Source organism: Phoca vitulina, unplaced genomic scaffold, assembly GCF_004348235.1.
Source record: "Phoca vitulina isolate PV1807 unplaced genomic scaffold, GSC_HSeal_1.0 scaffold22, whole genome shotgun sequence".
NCBI classification, from domain to species: domain Eukaryota; kingdom Metazoa; phylum Chordata; class Mammalia; order Carnivora; family Phocidae; genus Phoca; species Phoca vitulina.
In genome coordinates this window covers 8,032,949-8,058,689 of record NW_022589725.1, presented here as the reverse complement: position 1 = coordinate 8,058,689, position 25,741 = coordinate 8,032,949, and the positions used below count along the sequence as shown (strand labels likewise).

General features: G+C 50.6%; 1 protein-coding gene across 1 annotated transcript in view; it reads left to right on the top strand.

The window, feature by feature from the left end:
* Nucleotides 1-1,212: 1,212 nt before the first annotated feature.
* BPI (bactericidal permeability increasing protein) overlaps nt 1,213-25,741 on the top strand; it is a 26,146-nt gene continuing 1,617 nt past the window's right edge. Inside the window, exons 1-14 of the mRNA XM_032419736.1 lie at nt 1,213-1,372; nt 3,944-4,058; nt 5,344-5,472; nt 6,880-7,041; nt 8,264-8,327; nt 10,472-10,535; nt 11,361-11,452; nt 14,419-14,595; nt 15,802-15,861; nt 17,292-17,459; nt 18,521-18,588; nt 20,722-20,764; nt 23,982-24,045; nt 25,097-25,173. Of these exons, the coding sequence (XP_032275627.1) occupies nt 1,243-1,372; nt 3,944-4,058; nt 5,344-5,472; nt 6,880-7,041; nt 8,264-8,327; nt 10,472-10,535; nt 11,361-11,452; nt 14,419-14,595; nt 15,802-15,861; nt 17,292-17,459; nt 18,521-18,588; nt 20,722-20,764; nt 23,982-24,045; nt 25,097-25,173 (1,413 nt within the window). The 5' untranslated portion in view covers nt 1,213-1,242. The remainder of the gene's footprint in view (nt 1,373-3,943; nt 4,059-5,343; nt 5,473-6,879; nt 7,042-8,263; nt 8,328-10,471; nt 10,536-11,360; nt 11,453-14,418; nt 14,596-15,801; nt 15,862-17,291; nt 17,460-18,520; nt 18,589-20,721; nt 20,765-23,981; nt 24,046-25,096; nt 25,174-25,741) is intronic.

Below are 25,741 nucleotides of genomic sequence, written 5' to 3'. Positions count from 1 at the left end.
CTCTGCTTGTCTCTAGAACCGGGGATCGCATGCGATTTTCATTCTCTTGGTTCTTTCTCACATTTTGGCTGATGAACATGGATTACTTTTAAAGTCAGAGAGACGTTAATAGCTACCATTTCTGTGCTTATTATGCTGGGGCGGGGGGGGGGGCATTGTGCTTAAGTGCTTTACATGGCTTAAAGCCCTTTCTGTCTTCACAGAAATCCAAGGAGGGAGGGTACTCTGATTATCCCCACTTTACAGAAGAGGAAATTGAGTTTCAGAGAGGTTAAGGGGCTTGACCAAGGTCAAACCACCAGAGAGTGGCAGAGCTGAGATTTAAAACCACAGCTAAGATAATGGACTCCAAAATTCAAGCATTTAATTATTACCACTACTGTCTCTTAGGACGAGAAAATGCTAAAGGGCCTGTTATTTAAAATGTTTTACAATGGAAAATATCAAGGATATCAAAAGTGGACAGAAAAATATAACTTCCAGTTATAAAGTGAATAAGTCCTGGGGATCTAATGTACAGCATGATAAATATAGTTAAGAATACTATATTGTAAACTTGGGATTTGCTAAGTGAGTAGATTAAGTGTCCTCCCCACCCCCCACACAAAAATGATAGCTGTGTGAGGTGATGGATGTGTTAATTAGCTTGGTCGTGGCAATCATCACGTTGTACACTGAAAATGTATACAATTTTATGTGTCCATTATACCTCAGTATGGGGAAAAAAAGAAAAATGTAATAAATCCTGATGTACCCACGACCCAGCTTCAATGAAGCTCTTAGGCGGAGGGATTTGGGGGGGACTCAGAGAGGGGCATGGGGATGCTTAGGGAGGAGAATGATGCCCAGAGCTAGAAGTCTCATCCTATTATATACACACATCCCACACATCGCACACATACCCCCCACCCCCACCCCCATACACACACATCCCACACTCGACCCCCCCATACACACCACACACACACACATACACGCACATAGGCACACACACACGCACACTCACACATACATGTGCACACACAGAGACACACCCCCACACACACCGTGCCTCCCCCAACTCCCAGGCTCCCCTTCTGGCTGCCTCTGGGGCTCCAGCAGTCCTCCCCCTCTCCCGCCCCCACCCAGTTTCCTTCCTCCTTTCTACATCCAACTGGCTTGCGTTTCCCCAGCCAGCTCCTTTATAGATCCCTGGCTCCCCTCCAAGGCCTCCAGGCTTTGGCAGCGTCGGAGAACGAAGACATGGCCAGAGAACCTGACAGCGTGCTGAGATGGGCAGCCCTGTTGGTCCTCGCCACCCTGGGCACAGCTGTGATGGCGGCCACCAACCCCGGCGTCGTGGCCAGGATCACCCAGAAAGGCCTGGACTATGGTAATCAGATGACTTTCCTCCCCTCCTCTTCCACCCCTAAAGAGCACTTATTGGGTTTAAAGGGCTGTGTGCAGCCCTTTAAATCCAGTGCATAGCCTGCTCACTGCTCCTCAAAGGAGGCCTCTTACCCCCATCATATAGATGAAGAAACTGAGACTAGGTGAGTTGCCCAAGGTCACAGGGCTGCAAAGTGGCAGTGCTGGGATCAGAGTGCTGGTCTGGAGGACTCCAAGTCCAGTGCTCAGGCCCCCGAGGGTCCTCGCGGTCCCCTCCCTCTCTTTACCCAGCTGCCAACTCAGGCTTCTAGGCCCTTCTCTTCCCTCCAGAGCTGGTTCTCAGTCTTATCATTTGCCTTGAGATCCCTGGCTCAGTCTCCAGTGTGGGCAGAGCCCAGGCCCTGTGAGGCGGCTGAGTGATGAGGAAGGGGAGGATGAGGAGGGCCTTCTTCAAGGTCTCCCCCAGGGTAGGGGCTTGGCACAGCCATACTGTGCACATGACCCATCTGGATGCCCCAGAGAGGCTCCCTCCAGGCCACTCACCCAGGCCCAGACCTAGGAAAGCTTGGCCTGGAACAGCCCCATGCTGACCCGCTCAGATCTGTGTCAGGCGCTTTACACACCCCATCTCCTTGTATCTTTACATCAACCCTGGGTGGGACATACTGTTAACTAGCAACAATTCACAGATGAGCAAATTGAAGCTTGGAGGAGGGACTGGGAAGTGGGTGGTCAGGAGCTGACCTCCAGTCTTGGATCATGTCCCCGCGTGGGGCTGCTTGATGTTGTCTCCAGGGGCGGAGAGCCAGCCACCGAGAAATCCGACCAGGAAAAGGCAGAGAGAGCCTCCTCAGCTGGTATACCACCGAGGGAGTCCGGACAGCACTAGGGGGTGCTGGGCAGGCCACCTCTGAATCCCAGGGGGTGCAGACAGAAGGCTCCATGTGAGCTGGGAGACAAGAGGATGGGTAGCCTGAAGGCTTCCCGGGAGCAGAGGCCTGAGCTTGGCCTTTAAACCCGGCAATGTTCGTGTTCTGTCACAGCAGCCCCAATCTCCCCATGTGGCAGCCAGAGTGGGTCTCCTGAAATGCAGCACATCTGCTCACGTCCCTGCCCTCAGAAGATCACCTGACCCTTTGGCTGGCATTTGAGACCCTTCAAGACCTGGCCCCAGCTGGCCCACAGGTCCTGGCCATCGCACATTTTCTTTCCCCTCCGGTCAGTGACTGTGTCTGCACTGTTTACTTTTGAATCCCCGGGAGACCTGTCCCAGTCTGGGCTCCGGGACCACAAGGCCTGGATTCAAACCCTGATCTATTCTTCATCAGCTGTGTGGCCACTTTCCCAAATTTCAGCTTCCTCCACTGTGAATTGGGGGTGGTAACAAGACCTGCCTCCTGGGGTTACTGAGATTCAATAGCTCCATACATGTACAGAGCCCAAAACCGTGCCTGGCACACGTAAACGGTGGTGGGGGTGGTGGGGGTCATTTCCTAACTAGCTGTTGGAAGACACAAAGCCTGGGATCCCTCTTCTTACTACTTCCTCTTTCTCAAGTGACATGTTTGCCTTTACTTGTTCTTGGATGCTGCTAGCCACGTAATAACTGATGGCAGGATTCCTGACATTGGCATTCATTCATTCATTTATTCGTTCAACAAATATTAAGTGCCTTCCAATAGTAAGTGCCAATCACTGTGGTAAATGTAGGGGCCACTTTCATAAATAAAGCAGATGTTCCTGCTGCAAGCCTTAGAGGGCTCGTATCGGGCAGTGGGGAGAGATAGTCACCACAAAGTCACATGAAGAGAGGTACACTTACCAACAGTAACGGGGGCTCCAAAGGAGATGCATTATGAGAATGATGACAAGGCGGATTGCTCTTGTCTGCTGGTTCAGAGCAGGTTCCTGGGGGAAGTGATGATAGAGCGGACGAGAAGTTGACAAGGTGAGGGGAGGGTCTTGTAGGTAGCAGGAATGGCCCAAGCAGAGGTTCGAGTCCTGGCAGAGTCACAAAAAAAAAAAAAAAAAAGGATGGCACAAGCAAAGATCCTGCGGAGAGTGAGGCCAAAAGTCAAAGAGGTGAGGGCATAGCGCCAAGGGAGGTGCAGAGACAGTGTTCCAGAAAGACTCATAGGACACATGACTGGGTGTTTAAGGTGATATTTTAGACCAGGGATTGGCAAACGGCAGCCCTCAGGCCAAATCTGTCCCGCCACGTGTTTTTGTATGGCCTGTTGAACTAAGAACGGCATTTACATCTTACATTTTTAAATGGTTGAAAAAAAAATCAAAAGAATAATATGTCATGACATGTGCAAGTTATATGAAATTCAGATTTCAGTGTCCCATCAATGAAGTTTTACTGGAACACAGCCACACCCATCCATTTACATACTGTCTGTGGTTGCTTTCGGGCAATCACAGCAGAGCGGAGTGGGTGTGACAAAGACTGTATGAGCCACAAAGCCAAAGATATTTGCTGTCTGAGCCTTTACAGAAAGCCCTCACTGACCCCTGGTATGGACAGGGACGGGCGGAGCCTCTGACCATCACCCCTGTTCTCGCCCTTCAGCCTGCCAGCAAGGAGTGGCCGTGCTGCGGAAGGAGTTGGAGAAGATCACGATCCCAGACTTCTCAGGAAGCTTCAGGATCAAACACCTCGGGAAAGGACGTTATAGCTTCTACAGGTGAGGCGTGTGGAGCTCCATCCTTAGCGTACAGAACTTGTGGTGTCCCGGACCGACCTAAACCACAGAGCCCCAAACTCCTAAACTCAGAGAGGTTAAGGTCCACAAACTAGTGTTGACACCACCCCAAGGGGATAGAATACCCCAAGCTGAGTGTGGAGGAGGCCACAGAAGGTACTCACCATGACTCCCGAGGCAGGGGGAGTGAGTCATGAACCCCCAAACTCTGTGCTAGGCCCATATAACAGTAGGATGGGGGGGGGCTGTTTTCAAGGACAGGAAGCCTAATCTAAAATGGCCCAAGCCAGAATTTATTGGCTCACATGTTTGAGACGTCTCTGGAATAGCCTGGCTTCAGGTTCAGCTGAGGTAAGCCCAAATGTCATTGGACCCTCTTTTTGCCTTGCCACTTTTCAGCATCTCTTCCCTTGGGAAGGTCCAGTTCTCAGGTAGGGTGTCCCCTCGAAGATGCAAGATGGCCACCAGGCTTTCCTCAGCACTGAGAATCCTGTGGAGCGAGAGCACTTTTCCCTTGCAATTCAAGCAAAACCCCTAAGATTCCCTGTGCTTGTCCCATCTTTGGTTATGTACACATCCCTGAACCAATCACTGTGGCCAGGGGATACCCCCCACTAACTAGCTTGTGCCTGAGTCCTAAGCTCCACCCCGTGAAGGTGGAGGTGAAGTCAACTTTCTTTGGAGTGACAGAGAGTAGATATGAGGGAGGGTTCCCCCAAAGTAAAAAGGCAGCTCTAGTACCACGAGAAGGGGGTGTGGGTGGTGGGAAGAAAACCCATAAATGTCTTCTACAGAATTTTATACACCTATTCATTCAACAGATATTTTTGAGCACCTACTATGTGTGTGTCTCAGCAGGCTTTGCTGTAACAGTGAACCGAGAGAGACACATTCCAGCCTTTTATAGAACTTGCAGCCAGTTGAGATTACATGTATTATCCTCACTGATCGTCACACTTCCTGCAAGATGGAGATCATTATGCTCATGTTACAAATGAGAAAACCGAGGCTCAGGATGATTAAGTGACATGCCCAGGGTCACCCAATAGTACCTTGAAGAACAGGATTCTAATGCAGATTTGTCTGACTTTAAAGCCTAGCTACTCTGCCCAAGCCCCACAGAGTTTCCAAGGCTGCTCTTATAGCTTCTGGGTTCTCCTGGAATGGATGCGGTGCAGCGTTGGGGGTGGGGGTGAGTCTGCGCTAACCATTAATTGAGTCCTTGTGTGGACCCCCAGGAGGCTAATGGAGCATTTCTTCTTCACAGCATGGTTATCCGTGGATTCCAGCTTCCCAGTTCCCAGATAAGACTAGTGCCCAATAAGGGCCTTGATCTCTCCATCAGAAATGCCAACATGAAGATCAGTGGAAAATGGAAGGCCCGAAAGAGATTCATGTGAGTTTCCAAGCTTGGGGTTTATTGAGTGTGTGGGGTGAGCTCTTGGTGATAATTGGAAGGGGTGAGAGCCAGGATCACAGGAATGCTCAATTTTTGCCTTACCCATCACCACTTGTCCCCACAAGGTTCCTGGGGGCATTTTTCATGTGTGAAGTTTCAACATAGCCTTGATTAGTAGCTGAGGATTTGTCTACATCACAATGCAAGACCCTGTCAAGAGTTGGTACATGTGGCTTGGGACGGAAGGCTAAGTGGGATCTTTCATTTACCCCTTTATCAGTTGGCTATTGCTGTGTAACAAAACACCCTCAACTCAGCCCCTGAAAACAACAATCATATATTATCACTTTGTATCTATGTGTCAGCTGGAGTTCTGCTGATCTGGGTTGGGCTCAGCTGAGGCAGCTCTGCTCCACATGTATCTCTTTCTCCTCCTCCTTAGACCAGTGGGCTAAGGAGCAAGCATACCCTTGGTGATGGCAGACGTGCAAACAGGGCAACTGGAAACACATAAGTCCCCCTAGGGCCTAGACTCAGAACTGGCCTATGGTCAGTTCTACTCATATGCCATTGGCCAAAGCAAGTCGCGTGGCCAAGCCCAAAGTCAAGAGCCTGGAAATGCACACAGCTCCCCCCAAGATAGGCAAAGGGGTGAGACATTGAGGCAAATCATCCAGACTACAACTCTCCATCTACATATTGGGTTCCCCGCAAGGTGAGCCTGCCCTCTAGTGGTGGTGGCTCAGAATGACCGATCACTTCAGCAACTTCTTGGTGGGGAGTCCAGGGGCAAAATGGAGGGAGGAGAAGGCACTCTGGGGAGAGGGACACGAATCTGCCCTCCTGTACGAGGACTGCAGGGTCTGTCCCTTCCCCACAATAAGAATCGCTTAGTTCTTCACATGGGCTCTTTTGCATCTATCATTTCACTCACTGAGGCAAAAAAATAACAGAACTTCATCATATTGGAGAGTTGACAAAATACATTTAGGTCCACTATCTTACCCAAACTTGTTTTATTCCTGAAGGAGAAGTTATTAACCCCATTTCACGAATGAGAGCATTAATTAATTAAAGTCCTGGACCCCCAAGCCCCCAGCTTTTTAGGGGCAAAGCCAGTGTTCCACCGCTAGCCAAGGGGCTAGGTGAGGCAACTGGACCTCAGAGCAGTTAAGACATCCAAAGCCACTCAGCAAGGGCAGAGGCAGTGGGTAAGAGCAGCGTTCCGCCAGGCGGACTCGGACCCACACTTCACTCAGTGCTGTGTGACCTTGGGCAGGCTGCCTCCCCTCTCTGAACTCCATCTCAAATAGCAAAACCTACCTGCCAGCGCAAGTTTGCAGTTTGAATGGCAGTGGGGAAGAAAGTGCTTGCTCCAATTCTCTTGTCCGTGTTTCCCTTCAGCAAAATCAAGGGCAACTTTGACCTGGGTGTGGAGGACATCTCCATTTCGGCTGGTCTGGAGCTGGGCTTTGACCCCGCCTCGGGCCTCCCCACCGCCGCCTGTTCCAGCTGCAGCAACCACATCAAAAGTGTCAGCGTGCGCATCTCAGGCGGCAAGCTGGGGTATGATCTCCTGGGACTGCGGGTGGGAGGAGGGACCTCAGGAAGCACCGTCCTAATCATCTCGGTATTCAGAAAACATGCCAAGTGCCCCCTCCTTGCCAGGTCTCGTAGAGGGGCCTCAGGTGTAGGGGAGGGACAGGGTCCATGGACAGAGCAGGCACCCTCCCTGCCTCAAGGAGTCGCTTGTTCATCCAACATTCATTCAACAGATTTTACTGAGCATGTATGATGCCCCCGGCTCTGGGCTACCCACTTTACGTGCACTAAAACTATACAGTCCTCACCACCAATCCATAGGCATGTATGCATCCACTCAACAAATGTCACCTAAGAATCTGTTGTGCACCAGGCTCGCGCTCAGGAAATAGCAGTGGCCAATTAAAATTCAGCAATAGCTAACAGTGGCACGTGTCTAAGCATTCTTTTAAGCTTGTGAATTGTCTCAACCAATCCACACAATGAAGTTAGTCTATTATTACCCCCATTTTCAGAGGAGAAAACCAAGGCAGAGAGAGAATAGGAACTATCCTAGTTTACAAACCTAGTGAGTGTTGAAAAGGGATTCAGCCCAGAACTATCTGGCCGCAGACTCTTAGCCACACAGCCCCTGTTCTCTTGAAGCTTCCTGCCCAGTGGGGAAGATAAACATTAATCAAATCATTGCACTGGTGAATGGCTCACAATGAATTACAAAAGGATATAAGAACTAAGAAAAAGAGGCACAAAGTGCTATGAAGACATAGAACAGGAGGATCTGACCTAGTCTGGAGGCTGGCTGGTTCTTCTTTGATGAAATGACATTTGAATTGAAATGAAAAGAGTAAGTAGGAGTTAATTAGGTGGATGTTGGGGACAGGGGGTGTTTTAAACAGCAGGAACTGCATGTGCAAATACCCTGTGGTGGGAAGCAGCACAGAACACAAGAGGATACGGCAGAACAGTGTGGCTGGAGTGCCAAGAGGGAGAGCAGTAATGAGGAAAGAGGCTGAGACAGGGTGGGGGTCCAGCTATGCGCCAATTGAGGAAATAAACTCATAAACGAGTTACTGCACCCAGAGGGCCAAGTATCTAATGGGGGTGTATGTTTGTGGTTAAAGCCCAGGAACAAGGGTGCTTAGGCTATTTGGAAGGGGAGGAAGGCTTCCCACATGAGGCAGGCTCCCGAATGAAGCCCTGGGACACTTGGGAAGCCTCATGCATGTCTCCACATGTCAATCTCCAGGTGGCTGATCCAACTTTTCCACAAAAAAATAGAGTCTTCGATCCGAAAGACCATGGCCAGCAAGGTAAGACGGGCTCAGAGCGGGGGGGGGGGGGGGGGGTCCTCAGTGTATGCATCACTGGATTCTTCGGCTCTCACCCTAGAGGACTGGAAGTTGTCCTCACAGCTCTTTGAAACCACAGGTCCAACTTAGAAACCAGTCATGAGGTGTCCAGCAAGAGCCAAGAAAGGGTCCCAGCACACAGCCTCAGCGGACTCGCCCCACTCCTGCTAGACCACCCCTGCTCTTCCTTCCGCATTCCTCCCTTCAGGCAAACTGCCTTCTCCTGCCTCGCCCTGCCTCCGAAGGCTCTTCTCAAAGTCCTCTGGCCTCCTCCCCCATCCCTGCCCCACCCCAAACCCCTTTCTGGGTGCTCCCTACCTGGAAGACAGAAGACGTGCAATTGAGGAAGCTGGTAGGCTAGAGTGCCAGCAAACCACTCCCTAGGGCTGGGACTGGTACCAACCAGCATTCCCAACCCTGCCCTCACCCTAAATCCACCCAGGCCAGCTTCTTCAGTTGAGAAAAAAGGGGCTATTCCTTGCGCTGGTTTTCCATGAATGAACCATTAGCTCCCAGGAATGCCCTGAGCCTGCCTCACAGGCCAAGTGAGTCAAGGGCAATGGGGAGCCATTGAAGATTTTAGGCAAGGGGGTGACCTGGCCAGATCTGTGTTTTAGAGAAATTTCTGGGGTTGCCATGAGAATGACTGGAGGGGCCAAAAGATGGGGCAGGGCATGTCAGGGAGACTGAGGAAGCTGTATGGTCTTCTGAATGCGAGCCACTGGGTTTCCAGGCAAAGGCAACAACGATGGGGGTAGGGAGACATCAGTCAAATCAGATCATCGGTCTGAAGGCATTCTATCAAAGTCTTAAAACAAAAAAACAGTGCATGGTTGTCACAATGCATAATAACACAGTAGATTATAGAATGGGTTTTAGAGTCAGAATCTCTGGGTTTTAATTCTGGTCCCAGGGCCTAACTAGCTTTGTAACTTTGTGCAAATATCAGAACCTCAGTTTCGCCATCTGCAAAATGGGGACGTTAATACCTCTGGCAGCAAGCTGCCGGAAGGATTACTGAGGTAACGCAGGTGGTGTGCTCACCCTCCAGCCTGGCTAACCCATGGTTCAACTGTCTTTGCAATTAAGTAATAGTAAGAGGGGAATGTTAGCATTTAGCACTGGAACTATTAAAACAGAGTATTTCTTGGTAACACCATAAGAGTGACCCCCCAAAAGCAGCCAAACTAAAAAGTACGAATGTACTGCTGTCAGATAGCAATGGTGATGGGGAGAAGGTGCAAGAGGGCGCTACGTACATGGGGTGGGCTCGGCACGACGCCTAGAACTCTTCAAGGATCCCAGCACCTGATCCACACAAAATCCTTATGACCGGTGTTGGGGGGGAGAGTCATGATTTTCCCCAGTAAACTGAGGCACAGAGGGGGAAGTGATAGTACAGAGGTTCAAACCCAGGCCATCCCACCTCAGAGGTGAAGCTCTTAATCATAATAAGATATTCTTTAGAAGACAGTGCTGGCTTGAGTGGCTGGCTGAATGGATGGATGGATGGATGGATAAAGGAGATATCAGGGTACCCATGATAGTAGCAAGAACTGGAAATGAAGAGGAGTGAGCTGGGCAGTTGGCTCCCCAGGAATGCAGAGCGAAGAGTAGGTATCTGAGGGATGCTCTGTGTGTCTGGGGGGGGGGGGCTGGGGGGGGGCAGGTAGGATGGAGCACAGAGGGGCTGTAGCAGGAAGACGGGCTCCAGGCTGTGGTGTGATTTGCTGTGGTTTGGAGCCATCTGGTGGCCCTCCTGGGTGAGTGGCCTCGGAAGGCAGTAGCCCAGGTGTTCAGCCGGGCCCTAGCTCCCAGATGTGCTGCCCCTGCCCCCACCCCTGGGCCATGTGGCAGAGTCACAGGCTCCTAGAGGATGATATTCTTGGGGCGTGCAGAGTCACACATCTTGTGTGATAGAAACACTCTGGGAAACCAATGTTCTCCCTCCTACATTTCTGTCCTTCCTCCCTCCCTCCTCCCTTCCCTCCCTCTCTCCTTCAAAGAAACATTCAAGGAAAGGAAAACATGTCAGGTTCCTTATTCCCAAAGGACAGTTTCCATTAAGGGCAGCCCTCACTGATCACTTCTTTGGTTCTCTCCAGATCTGCCAGATAGTGACCAGTTCTGTGTCCTCCAAGCTGCAGTCTTATTTAAGGACACTTCGAGGTGAGCATTGGGTGAGGTCAAGGCAGCTGGGATACAAGGGGCAGGGGGACCGGGAAACAGGGACCGTGTGCTGGAGCCAGCGAGTTTCCCAAACTGCTAGCTGGGTTCCCTCCCTGCGGACTAGGCTGGGCAACACATGGTGTGAGCACACTGAGCATGTTTAAGATGCCTTCCGTCCCCAGGCACCGCCCCCGCCCCCCCCCCCCCCCACGGATTTGCAGGGTCCAAGGTTTGGCCTCAGCAAGCAGGAAAATGATTTGGGTTGGAGTCCCAGCTCCATCACTCACCCGCTGTGCCGTCTTGGACAAGTTACATTTCTGAGCCTCATTTCGTCCCTTCTAACACGGGAAGGAAGGGCTTAAGGAGGGACCCGTATTTATGTAATTGTCGTTGATGACTGCTGAGAAACACAGAAACCATTCGGACCTGAGCCAGCCTGGGCTCAGCCTGGTAGGAACAGTCCGTTCGGCTCCTGAGCCCTGACCACGTACGGTGTGTGTGGGACCACGTATTACTTCGTTCTACCAATGACAAAAAGTGGCTTAGAGACATGAAAGGACTTGTCCAAGATCATAGAGAGTTCAATTCAAGCTCTCTGCTCCTTGACCATATCTCGGGGCTGTTGGAAGAAGGGAAGGAGATGATGTCTGTTTATGTGCGGTGTGGGGTCATTTCCCTCCCTCAGGGAGGGCTCCCTGGAGGAGGTGGGAATGGAGCCCGCACTACAGTTCTTGATTCAAATTTGGCTGATGCCGACACTGCATCTTAGGCCCCCAAAATGCTGCCATGCAGAGCCAACTCATGGTCCGTCTTCTTTCCCTCTAGTGACAACCAAAATAGATAAGGTCGCTGGGATCAATTACTCACTGGTGGCAGCTCCGAGAGCCACCGCTAACAACCTGGACTGGCAGCTGAAGGTGAGACTTACACCGAGGGACATATACCCTCAGGCCTTTGTCTTGGACCCTCCGGGGCTCCGCCTCATCCTTATCTCTGCACTTTCTCCCTGCTCCAGGCACACTGGCCTCCCACTACTCCTGAACCACCCTATGCATGCTCGCTCCCCAGGGCCTTTGCACTTGCTCCTCCTTCTGCCCAGAAGCTCTCACCCAGACATTCACATAGGCTCTCCCTTCCATCTTTCCAGGCTTTACTCAAATCTCCCTCTCCCTAGAGAGACCTTCCCAGACCACACTCACTGAAACAGTTCCCTCCTTTCCCTCCATATCCATTACTTATGACTAACAGCCCCCCAACACGCACATGCACACACACACACATATACACACACACAGTCACACATCTGCCTCCCTCTGTGATGAAAGAGGAGGGGCTACAGCTGCTTTGTTCCTGAGTGCTGGTCAGGAACTCCAGGTGCAGCACCTGGAGCTATGCTTGGTATCTACTTGCTGCTTAGTAAATATTTTGATTGGATGGACAGATGGATGGATGGATGGATGGATGGATGGAGGGATGGAGGGATGGATGGAGGCATGGATGGAGGGATGGTTGGAGGGATGGAGGGATGGATAGATGGAGGGATGGATGGAGGGATGGATGGATGGAGGGATGGATGGATGGAGGGATGGATGGAGGGATGGATGGAGGCATGGATGGAGGGATGGTTGGAGGGATGGATAGATGGAGGGATGGATGGATGGAGGGATGGATGGATGGAGGGATGGATGGAGGGATGGATGGATGGAGGGATGGATGGATGGAGGGATGGATGGAGCTTCATTTCATGCCACTCTCCCTTCACTCACCACCCTCCAGCCAGACACACTGGCCTTGCACTTCCTCAACACACCAAGGTCATTCCCACTTTAGGGCCTTTGTCCTACACCTTCCCTCCCCCTTAAACTGCCTTCCCTCGCATGCCCCTGTCTCCCCCTCTGGCTTCTTATACTCCAGGTGGGTCTGTGCTTGGATATCACTCCCAGAGCAGGCTTCCCTGACTGCCGCAGCTGGAGTAGGTCCCACCCCTGCATTCCGTCTGGATGTCCCTCATTCAGTCCCTCCACAACTGGTGACTGGCTTGTTTGTTACCGTTTACTTGTTTGTTCTAAAACATGTTTGATATAGAAAAGAACATTTAGAAATGAGGAGCAGAGAAATAAATAGGAAAGAAAGAAGGAAGGAAGGAGAGTGAGAGAGATTACCCAAATATTACAACTCAGAGATATACGCTATTGACACACAGATTAGATCCCTCCAACCCTGTCTCTACCAAGACACGGAAAACACACACACGCACGCGCATGCGCGTACACATAAAAAAAAAACCCCACGTATAAGACATAGGAATAAATACACACATACATGTATTTACATGAGTCTTGTTATACATACTGTCTCACAACTTTTCAAAACAGAACAGCGTAGCATGAACATCTTTCCATGAATCGTCCTCCTACAGCCCTTTTACTGGCTGTTGGGTCTTTCCGGTGGACACTTGTGATAAGGTTTGTGGACAGTGCCGCCTTCTGGGACATTTGGGCTCTGTCCATTTTCTCCATACATGTAACCAGAGCTGCCATGAACATCCTTGTCTCTGGATCTCTGCCCATCCTTGACTATTTCCCAGAAGTGACATTGCTGGACCAAATAGACTTTAAAAAAATCTAAGTGATACAATAGAATAAAGGATTAAAATGATACATAATCATTTTTAGTGAATGAGGATGTCCTGTTTACTGGCCCCCCCGGCTCCTGCCCAGAGGTTTAAGGCTGTGAGCCATGGAGCGTGTTAACCTCCCGGCTCCCTGGTTCGAAGCATTCACATACACACAAAGGCAAACCCATCTGGTTTTGCTGGTGATCCATTTTCATGAATGGATACATTCTAGCCTTTCACTTGCTTTTCTCGCCTAAAGATATGCATTGCAGTTGGCTCCTGGTTGGCACATGGACTTATCATTTTTAAGAGTTGCATGGTATTCTGTAAGATGGGTGTCATGGTGTTTAATTTGTAATAATGAGATGATTCAAAGGTACAGAGAACCCACCACCCAGATTTAAGAAATGTTACCATTTTGTCATATTTGCCTCTGATTTTTTTTTTGAGATGAAACATTCTAAAAATAAATCGCTGAGGCCACTTGGGGTCCCCTCTACCCCCGAGGGAATCACACAGATATGATGCTGGTGTATATCCTTCTTACCTGTGTTTTTATACTTTTACTACATATCTATGTGTGTCATAATTCTTGCTTAGTATGTTTTATATGCCTTTAAATTTTACATAAATGGTATTCTACCATATGTATCCATCTACAATTTGCTTTTTTTTATAACTCAACATTGTTTTTTCCTAGCTAAACAAGTGATCTGCTTTTGCAGCCGTTGCCAAATTGCTCTTCAGAAACTTACTAAACATAGACTCCCCAGCAGCATATGAACACTCACCCAAAACTGGATAGTGAGAGTTTGAAATACACGCGCACTTAAAACAGTTTACCTCTCTCTTTAAAATTTTGCTAATTTGACAGACGAAAACAAGCAAACAGAATCTCATTGTTCTTTCAGTGTAATTTCTGTGCTCATTGGCAAGGCCAAAGCTGAGCCAATGGCGCGACTGGGAGTATGCCAGGTGGTTGGGAGTGTTGCCCGAGGGACCTTGGGCACGTCACTTCACCTCCCTGTGCCTCAGTGTCCTCTCCTGAGAAATGAGCATCATCACACCTGCCTCACAGGATTGGCGAGAAAAGCCCCTAGAAACTAGCTCCCTGGAGGCGCAGGATACTATTGTTGGTTTCTGGTCATGGCTTCCTCCTCTGTGAGCGCATGATTGGTTTCCTCAACCCATTTTCCCCTGGGATGAAGACATTGAGTTATAATTCCTGAAGGAAGCCCAGGCTCACCCTGTCTCCTCCGCCCCCAGGGGGAGTTTTTCAGTGTGGCGCACCCCAGTCCTCCTCCCTTCACCTCACCAGCGCTGGACTTTCCCGCCAACCATGACCGCATGGTGTACCTGGGCATCTCCGACTACTTCTTCAACACAGCGGGGTTCGTGTACCAACAGGCGGGGGTCCTACACCTGACCATCACGGACAACATGGTAAGGCCGGGCTGGGGGTGGATGCAGGATGAGCGTGGAGCTCAGAGCCCAGCAGGCCGTCTGGACTCGAACCTGTGTTCACACGGCGGGGGAATCGTAGCCCAGCCTCTAGAGGCGGCCAGACCTGAGTTGGAATATCGGCCCCCCTCTGGGTGACCTTAGGCCAGTCATTCAAGCTCTCAGAACCTGTTGCCTCACCTGTAAAACACCAATACCCGTATCTCTCTCCCAAGCATGTGAGAGGGTGGAATGAGATATGGCTGCACGAGAAGCACTCAGCACACGCTGAGCAGGTAGGAAGTCCTCGATGAGGGAGGAAAGTTGCGGCCAACACTCCTGAGTACTTGCCCCAAATGCAGTGTTTTGTTTTGTTTTGTTTTTTAAGATTTTATTGAGTCACAGCAAGAGAGGGAACACGAGCAGGGGGAGTGGGAGAGGGAGAAGCAGGCTTCCCGCGGAGCAGGGAGCCCGACGCGGGGCTCGATCCCAGAACCCTGGGACCATGACCCCAGCCGAAGGCAGATGCTGAACCAACTGAGCCACCCAGGCGCCCCTGCCCCAATCCAGTCTTAGCCTCACATCGCCATTATCATCATCGTCAGTGTCTCTATTGATATACTCGTGGCTGAGTCCTGTTCTGGCCCTCAGTTTACCCATCCTCTCCAGAGTCCAGATGCAGCCTGGTCACCAACCATGTGGGGTTCTGCCCACACTGCTCCTGGAAGAGGATGTAGGGGCACCAAAAGGATGCTGAGCCCCCACATGTCCCCTGGAAATGAACAAAGACCACCAGAATGAGAACTCTTTGGGACAAGAGAGTCAGCCGGCCACACTTGCATTGGCAGAGACGAACGCATGCAGAGGAGGGGGCTTGATGGCTTTCTATCTTTACAACTGTGTTCCTGTAGAGGTTTTGAGCACGGGCGAGCTGGATGTGAGCTAATAGAAGCTGGGCATCCTACGTGATCAGTTTGAAGAGCATATTTGAGTTTTTTAGGGCAAAAAAATAGGGAAGCTGGCCGTCACTGAACGTATCCTGACTGTTCTGGGTTGATGGCTGCAGAACTTGGGGGTCAGCGTTGTTGTCATGGAAGGGCTGGCCGTGGTCTGTGTATTCAGTCTCTCGCCCCTCATATGGAATTTGTCCCCCTCTCCAATCTATAACATAATCCTCCAAGATACTTTTCTCTTCTTCTCTTGCTACAGATACCAAAGAGTTCCAAATTCCGACTGACAACCACATTTCTTGGAACCCTCATACCCCAGGTAAGAAAGAGGCTGCTCCCCTTTTGTCCCCTCATGAGGCAGCCTGGGGGTGCCGGGGAGGACTGAGCTCTGCTGAATGGCCTGAGGAGAGCCCCCCCCCTCCCCCGCCTCCAGATCCAGAGGCAACCCAGCTTGAGAGTGGAAACAGCCTTGTGCAGCCCCTCCTCCATGCAGAGAGAGGCCCCAAGCACCCAGGCGACCAGGCGTGAGGGTAGACGTTGGGGGCTTATCCACTCAACGAATATTTATTGAGTGCTCACCATGTGGCCAGGGCTCTGCTCTTGGCATCTAGCAAAGCAGACCATATCCCTGCCCTCCTGGAGCCCCAGCCCAGTGAAGAGAGAAAATTACCCTTCAGGCACCCAAAACAATTAAAAAGAAGGTGCTCCCCATGACACATGAAGCCAATGGATGGATGAGGTCACTTCAGATGAGAGCCTCAGTCTCAGTCTGCTCGGGCTGCCATAACAAAGTGCCACAGGCCAGGGGGTCCCCACAACAGGAATGTATTTCTCATGGTTCTGGAGGCCAAGAAGTCCAAGGTCAAGATACCCACAGATCTGGGTTTGGGTGAGGGCCTCTTCCTGGTTAAAAGATGGCTACTTTCTTGCTGTGTCCTCACATGGCTGTTCCTCTGAGCTCATATAGAGAGAGAGCAAGCACGCTCTGGTGTTTCTCCTTATGAGGACATTGATCCAATTGGATCAAGGCCCCACGCCTATGACCTTATTTAGCCTTAATTACTTCCTTGGTGCCTTGTCTCCAGCTACAGCTGTACTGGGGGTGAGAGCTTCAATACATGAGTGTGGGGGACACAAACATTCAATCCATAACAGCCTCTCCAGTGGTGGCACTTCCAGAAGTTTCCATACAGGGGGTACTGGTGTGGGGAGGCGTGACTGGTAGGGGGATCAGGGGAATCTTCTTGAAGCTTTATGGCCTAACAATCACATTGTTTTTCTGAGACTGAGAGTCTACCTGGTGGGGGGGGGGGGGCTGGAGGCTAGAAGAGATTGGGTTGTCACCAAAGCCCTCCTTAGTTCCCCCAGGAGGCCACCACTGCTCTGTGAAGAGGTGACATTTGAGCTGACCCCTAAAGAAAGGGAGAGAGCCCAAGCTGGGAAAGAATGGGGGTAGAAGCATTCAGTGAGAGCAGCAGAGAGTGCAAAGGGTGTTAGATGGGAACAGAGTGGGTCGTATGTTTGGGGAACAGAAAGGAGTCCCATGTGGCTGGAGCTGGAGAGCCAAGGGGTAGAGGCCTGTGGGGGGAGGCTGCAGGTACCGAGTCCCACTGAGTGAAGTCTTTACGATTTAGTCAAGAAGCAACAGGAATACATTGCAGGTGTTCATGCAGGGTCAAGACAAGATGGGATTTAGAAACAGTTGAATAAAACTGTCACTTTGTTGGTTGTCCCCACTGGGGGCTGCAGGTGGCCAAGATGTTCCCCAACATGCCGGTGCAATTCAACATCCGGGCCTCGTCCCCACCGCACCTCACCATGCTCCCCACCGGCCTCGTCTTCACCCCTGCCCTGGAGATCCAGGCCTTTGCTGTGCTCCCAAACTCCTCCTTGGCTTCCCTCTTTGTGCTTCACCTGGTAAGCTGTTCCCAGGTGTGGGCAGATGAGGGCACTGCCCTCGGAGTTGGGGGACCAGGGTAAACCACGCCCAGATTCAGATGCTCCAGGACCTGAGACCAGAGCCCCTGTACTAACTGCTTCTGGCTTCTGCAGGCGTTCCTGGCTTCAATCCTTCCCTCCGTCACTGGCTCGAAATATGTGTACTGTTTCAGGTTCATTCACTCATATCTCTGGTCATTCAATTATGCATTTGTGAATTTGTTCATTCATTCAATTATTCATTACGTTGCTAACTTGAAATATGCTAGAACTGTTCTGGTTCATGCACACATTAATTTATTCCATTATTCATTTATTCATTCACTTATACCTTTGTTCAATTAATCATTCATTTGTATATTTGTTTGTTCACTCATTCATCACTTATTTATGCATATCTTTGTTTATTCCTTCATTTGTGTGTATAATCCTTCGCTTATTCAAGTTTTTGGCCCATTGCTGATTTTTGCATTCACTCATCTGCTCACGCTGCCACTCCGTGAGCATTTGGTGGCACCCACTGTGACCACGGAGGTGAAGGCCAGACTCTCTCCCCACCAGGGGGGCGCTCATAGGCCTCAGGCAGGTCTGCCCTCTCTCAAGTTGAGACCCATTTTCCCCATTTGGTCAATTAAATGGGTTCTGAAGGGTCTGCCCCGGATCATGCAGACAGTGGGCAGGAAAGTTGAGGTGGGGAGCTCAGTTTTCTGATTCAGTAAATATTTGTTGACTGAATGAATGAATGAATGGCTTGAGAATAGGGCTGGCCTGGACTCCAGCCCTGAGGTCAGTCTCGCCCAGCCCGTGCAAGTGGCCTGGAAACCTGAAATGGTCCCTAGGGCAGTGGGAGAAAATGGTAATTAGGGGACAGCCCAGGACTCACCAACAAGCACAAAGCAAAGGAAGAGCCCCTCCTCCTTGGCTTCCGTGTGGGCTCCTCTGCCAAGCCTTTGTGAAGCTGACCCTCCCATCTTGGAGACCTTGCCAAGGCCTCGGCCCCTGGCTCCGGGGATTTCACTCTTTGGGTTGCTGCTTTGCAGAACACGAATGCTTCGATGGAGGTCAACGCCACGGCTGACAGGCTTGTAGGAAAGCTCAGCTTGGACAGGTAAGTGGCCGCCCACCCACTCTTGGGGCCCATGGGCCAGCAATGGCCCCACAACACACCAAGCTCCATGTCGTTGCTCTCCTGTTCATCCATCACATTTAAGCCTCAGACGGTGCGCGGTGGGCACCAAAGCCCTGTTCTGCAGACAGGAAATCTGATGCTCGGAGATGAAGTGGCCCACCCAAGGTCAAACACCGTAGGTGACCAGTCATCATGGTTTACCTGCGGTCCCCCAGTGTTAGCATGGAAGGTCCTGCACCCTGGGACGCCCCTCGGTCCTGGGCAGACTCACGGCTATGCGGGGCCAGGAGGTGATTCTACTCTGCGCCAACCCTCAGCGGCGCCCAGCCACCTCTGTCCCTGGCCTGCCTCAGCACGTGGAAAACCCACATCCTTTTCTTCACAGCCCATCTGTGGGCTGTGCTCAGCTGCCTCGTGCTGGGAGAGCCCTGACAGCGGCGGCTGTGGTTAGGCGTAGGGACTCTGGGGTGGAGGCTGCCTGCATGCAAAGCGCAGCCCCCTCGGCCAACACTCTACTCAGCAAACTTCCATTGCCCTGGCTTCGAAAGAAGCCCGATGATGTAACAGAAACCAGCCCAATGGTTGTTCCTTGCCAAGAGCGTTGTGGTGAGGATGAAATGAGGTATTAACATGCATTGAAGTGTGGAGAACACAAGGGATTTAAGGGCTCAACAAGCAAGAGCGAGAGAGGGACACACAGAAAAGAGAAAGACAGCAATGGGGAGAGAGACAGGGAAAGTCAGAGACGCATGGAGAGACTCTCAGAGAGAGACACACACAAAGGGAGGAAGGGAAGGGAGAGACAGAAAGAGAATGAGAGCAAAAGAGACAGACAGATGGAGAGGCAGACACAGAAGGGGGAGAGAGAGGGAAGGACACACACAGAGGAGGAGAAAGGGAGACCCTCGCAGAGTCAGTGTGATGACCCCAACGGTTAGACCTGCTGTCTGCCTCTTAATCACGCTCACGCTGTTTAAATTGAGTCTTGACCTACATTCCTGCCCACTTCCACCTTCTCTGCAGCACAGAGCTGTCCTTCTTAACCTCAAGACTGGCTCCTGAGGTTTACATGCTGCTTATTTCTCCTGGCATCATTCTGACAAGTGTTACTGCTTCGGATACATGTGGATTTAATTTCCCTTGAACACCCATGAGCCTCTCAAGTAGAGGAGTCGGAGAGGATACAGCTGGGTGAGGGCTGAGCAGATGCTCAAATGTGCAGGGGTGGGGTGTGAGAGTCCACAGAGCAGGAGTCCTGGGGCTCCCACCTCTTGATGAACAAGGGTGAGCTTTCAAGCTTTGTAGGGTATTGGAGACAAGAGCTCAGGCATCAGGAGATCTGTTGAAATTCTACTTTGCTAATTGTTCGTTGTATGACCTTGGGCAAGTTGTCTGACATCTGAGTGTCGGTTTCCTTATCTGTAAAACGTGAGTGATGGCCCTTGCCTCTGAGGGTGTTATAGGATTTCCATGGGGTAAAGCACACAACATAGTGAATGATAGGGTTCAATAAGTAGCCATTTATTTCCCACTTTCTCTTAGATCACTGTTAAAATGCCATAAAGACAGTAAAGAGGGGATAGTTTATTGGCTCTGGTAATTGAAAAGTGTAAGGGTTTCAGGCAAGGGTGGATCCAGGTGTTCAAATGATGTCCTTAGGATTCTGACTCTCTCCGTTTCTTGGTTCTACTATCTCCTATGCTGGCTTCATTTCTCAGCAGGCTGTCACCGAGTGGTGACAAAAATGGTCACCAGCAGCTCCCTAGTTTTGCTGGAGAAAAGAGAACACCTCATTCCCAGTATTTCCAGAAGTCCTTGGGGCCAACTCTCATTGAAACAGCATGGGTCACGGGTCCATCCTTCCATCACTGTGTTAGGGGAGGTGGACTCTGCCCTTTGGCCAGCCTACCCCAGAGCTCAGCACTAACAATGTAGGGAATGGGTGATGCCCCCAAAGGAACAATTAGGGAGCTGTGACCAGAGGAAGGGGAACGGATACTGGGTGGGAAAGCCAGGTGGCATCCACCAGAGAGGGACTCTTCTCTCCAGCAACCAGACTCTAACACAGGTCAGGCAAAAGGTGATCTCAGCTTCCTCCTCCTCTTCACACAGGCTGCTCCTAGAACTGAAGCACTCGGACGTCGGCCCCTTTTCGGTGAGTCTGTCCTTGGTGGCTCCCTCCTTCCGCCAATCTTGAGATAACTGTCCTGAGGGCCACAAAGGCTCCTGGCATCATTTCCGGAGGCCACCTGTTCATTTGCATATAATTTGCATGTGAAGTAATGGCCAGAGGAGTTTTGTGGGCCCATAGACCCAAGCTAGAATCACTGCTCCTTGCTTACTAACTGTGGGCCTTGGGCAAGTCACTTCCCCTCTCTGAACCTCAAACCTTCCCCCAAATCAGGCATAATCCTTTCCACCTACATGAAAAACCAAATGAGGGTGGGGTAGCACGTGATGGGGAGGCACACAACGTAGTGAAAGATAAGGTTCAATAAGTAGCCATTTATTTCCCACTTTCTCTTAGATCACTGTTAAAATGCCATAAAGACAGTAAAGAGGGGTTAGTTTATTGGCTCTGGTAATTGAAAAGTGTAAGGGTTTCAGGCAAGTGTGGATCCAGGTGTTCAGATGATGTCCTTAGGATTCTGACTCTCTCCATTTCTTGGTTGTACTATCTCCTATGCTGGCTTCATTTCTCAGCAGGCTGTCACCAAGTGGTGACTAAAAGCTCTTATAGCGCCCGAGCTCTTACAGTGGCTTGACTCAGCCAGTAACTAATTTCCGCTTCTGCAGAAAATAAAAATTTAAAGTTCTCAGATTCACAGAAAGAAGGGCACCACATTTTATGAGCCCAGGGATTTACAGCCTGGGGAAGGAAACTCAATTGTTCCAGAAAAAAAAAAATGTACATATTTACAAGTTGTAAATGTCACCAGGCAATCATCTTGAGGGTGCTACATTATTTTTGAATATTTTTTTACTATTGAAAAAGTAAAACATCTACATTATAGAATGTAGGTTGAAGGTTAGACCATGTGATCAGGGAAAGCCTCTCTGAGGAGGTGATATCTGGGCTGAAAGAGCCAGCAAAGTGAAGATCTGTCACAGGCCGAGGGAATAGCAGGAGCAAGGCCATGTGGTGAGAGCAAGTTCAACATGTTTGGGGAATGGAGAGAAGTCAGAGTGGCTGGAGCAGAGCAAGTTGGGGGTGGGGGTGTAGGAGGAGATGTGCCTGGAGAGGCAGACGGGGCTAGCTCATCCTGGGCCTTCTGGCCTAGAGTAGATTGTGGTCAAAGGGCCGTGAGAAGCCGGTGAGCAGTTCCACACAGAGGGTGACATGATCTGAATTATGCTTTTATAAAAGATGCCCCTGGCTGGGGCGAGGGGAATGGATTTGGGGAGACAAGAGTCAGACCAGGTGTATCAGTGGGAGGTGGGTGCATTTGTCTAGGAAGAGGAGAAAGATGGCAGATGGGAGACACACTTTGGAAGTGGAATTAGATGGAGCTTGGTGAGAGCTGTGACATATGTGGTGGGGGTGATGAAGAGTGACTCTTAGATTTTCGGCTTGAACAGCTGGGTGAATGGCAGAGCCAATGTGGAGGTGGAGAAGGGCAGGTGGAGGGGAGGAGGGCGAGTATCTCGCCAGCCCAGTAGATGATTCCATTACTTGGAATCACTGACCATGACTAAGTAGACTTCCCCCGCTGCTTCACTCATAAGTCCCCCCGGGGCACTGGAGTTGCCCAGGTAAATAGCAGCTCAATGCTCTTCAACAGCCACCTTGAATGAGTAAGAAGCCACGGCGTGCTGATTTTGTCCACAGTGTCTTCCTACACGTGGCCCATGGCCCTACACATCTCTCAGGGGGCCTCTTGTTGAACCCCTAGAGAACATTTCCTTAGATTTCTGAAATGCCTCCCAAAGATCCTCACCAAGTGGGTGCCTTGTAAGCCACCCAGCCCCAAAGTTGGACCATTCCAACATTCCCTCCAAATTGGATGGAAATCCAGCCAGCCCTTTCCATCCAATAAGTCTACAACAAACAGAAGGACCCAAACAACCTCATTGTATTTTCATGGATTTACTGGTGCCCGAGCTCTTACGGTGGCTTGACTCAGCTGATAACCTAACTTTCGCTTCTGCAGAAAATAAAAATTTAAAGTTCTCAGATTCATAGAAAGAAGGGCACCACATTTTATGAGCCCAGGGATTTAGAGCCTGGGGAAGGAAACACAATTGTTCCAGAAAAAAAATGTACATATTTACAAGTTATAAATGTCACCAGGCAATCATCTTGAGGGTGCTACATTATTTCTGAATATTTTTTTACTATTGTAAAAGTAAAACATCTACATTATAGAATGATCAGAACCTACAGATTTGCAAACCAATGAGAATAAAAGCCATTCTTATTTTTGCCACTTAGTTAATCATTTGGAGTATATCCTTCCTGACCTTTTGCTATGGATATTCAATAGGACGGTGGAATTATGTGGTTTCCATGGCCTGCTTTTCCTCACTCAAAAATATATCATGAATATCTCTGTGTGGATAATTAAATTCCTACAATATTATTCTTAACAGTTGCATCGTATTTCCTAGAATCAAGGCGCCACCATGTCCCCCAGATAATTCCCCAATTGTTAGACATGTAAGTTGCTGTTAATTTACTGTTTTGGTTGAATTTATGGCTCTGGTGAGCATCCTTACATCTTAATTTTTACCTGCGCCCTACATCGTTTCCTTAGGGTGAATGCCTTACAGGCGTATTTGCTGGCCCACCAGGCACACACACATTTTTTTTTTTTTTTTAATTGGAGATAGAGACAGAGAGAGAGAGAGAGCAGGGAGAGGGGCAGAGGGACAAGCAGACTCCCTTGAGTGTGGAGCCCGGTGTGGGGCTCACCGTAGGGCTCGATCCCAGGACCCTGAGATCATGACCTGAGCTGAAGTCAGATGCTTAACCAACTGAGCCACCCAGGCACCCCCAGGCACACACATTTTTAAGGCTTTTGCTGAACATAGCCGAATAGAATCTCAGAAAGCTTGAGCCAGTTTGTCCTGCAGCAGCGTCTGAGACCATGCATTTTCTCACTCAAAGGTTTTCATGTTTAAATACACTGATGACCTTCCTTTCCTCTGCCTCGTACCTTACATCTAGAACATGCTTTACATCTGGAACCTGGGACACTGGGTCTAACACTGGGGTGCCCTGATTGGGCTGCAGAATTTTCCCGTCATCCCCTGTGTCCCTCACTCAGCAGTTTTCCCAGCTTTGAGGTTGCCCCGAGGGGAAGGGAGGCTGGCAGAGGATGCCCGACGACACCAAGGTGCCCTGACGTGGGCCCTGTCCTCCTGATTTCCAGGTTGTGGCGCTGCAAGCTGTCATGAATTATGTTCTGCCCATAACTGTGATTCCCAGGATTAACGGTAAGGAGCTTTGGAGAATGAGTGACTTTTAGTCCTAGGGGAAGCAGGTGGGGCTCAGTCCTAGAGTCACCTAATATCTGGCCCAAGTTATGGAGGCTGGAAGATGGTCACGTCAAATGAACCTTCGGTGGCATCTGACCCAGAAAAGGGATGGAGAAAAGGGGCCGCCCACAGCTTGAGCTCCTATTATGTGCCCATCTATTATTCCATCCAATCTTTAAGACAGCCCCACGAGATGAGGATTTTCAGGGGAGGAGATGGGAGATCCGAGAAGTCAGGTGGGCTGCTGCAGGTCACAGAGAAGGTGAGAGATGAAGCCGGAGCCCTCAGCCTTTTCCCACCTCTGAGAGAAGCTCCAGGGAAGAAGGACTAACCTCGGCTCCCGGCTTCCGCTCACCACACTGATAAAAGCCTCACCTTCGTGGAGCCAGGAGCAAGAGTGCTCAGAGAGGCCCACAGACCGCGGGCCAGAATAGTTAGAAATTATAAATCAAGACCACAAATGATTCTCGAGACTACGACGTCTCTTCCTACCTTGATAAATGTAGCTTCGAAATGACCTGGGAGAATGGGGTTGAGTTTAGAATTCTCTGGAGTTCCATGTCAGAATATGGTGGTATGGGGTGGGGGGAGCTGGTCCCTGGCTACTCTGGTTTCACCCTAAACATTGAGGGTCTTCATGTGCATGCCAGTAGATACCCCCAGTCACAGGCCCCAGGCTATCTACCCCCCACCCCTGCAAGCAGCCGCCCCTGGCCATGTACACCAGCACTGCAGTCACCCTCAGGAGAGTGGACTTGGGGAAGAGGCTTGCACGGGTCCTGAATGTGGGCTTGGGGCTGATGGGGTGGGAAGGCTGGGCTCCCAGGTCCCTGGAGCATGGTGAAGAGTCAGAGTCTCCAGAACAGCCTACACTTCAAGCCTGCAAGCACCTGCCGATCCCTACCCAGAGCCAGGCACGCAGGTTCAGGGAGGCCGCCCCCCTCACCCGGGTCTCTAGGGCTGGCCTCCGCCTTCCCTCCCCTCGTGCTGACCTCATCCTCCATTGCAGAGCGGCTGGAGGAAGGCTTCCCTCTCCCGCTGCCCGCCAACATCCGGCTCTTCAACCTGGTGCTTCAGTCCCACCAGGTAGGTCCAAAGGTCCCTTTTCACCCAATGTCCCTCAACAGCAGCAACCTGTTGCCAGAAGGCTTCCTGTGGGCAGGCCCTGCGTCAAGCACTCTCTACCCTTACAGCACCCTGCAAGGTGGGTGGCTCTCAATGAACAGGGAAGAAAGAGTCAGGCTCAGAAAAGCCACACAGCTCTTCAGGCAAGTCCCAATTCACAGCCAGGTCCCTGCTTTGAACCATTGGCTCTGAAGCATCCCCCGCCTCTGCTCCGTAAAAACTGGAGCTCACTTGGTGGCCTCAGAGCCTCTTTTATAAGTGGATGCCTTTACATCTTTGATGTGAGGTGGCATGCCTCCCAGCAGGTAAAAAGAGAGGCACGAAGTGGAGACCTATGTCCCAGAATGGATGACCTTCTCTTACCTGTCCCCCAGCCAGACCCACAACAGCCTCTGAGACTAGTTAGGAATGCTTTCTTCTCCTAGCTTGGAAGGTTCCCTTTCCTGGTTTTCCAGCTACCTCTCGCTGGGTCGATGCAGTCCTCCTTACTGGTTCTTCCTCCCCCCTCCTCCCCCCTCCTCCCCCTCCC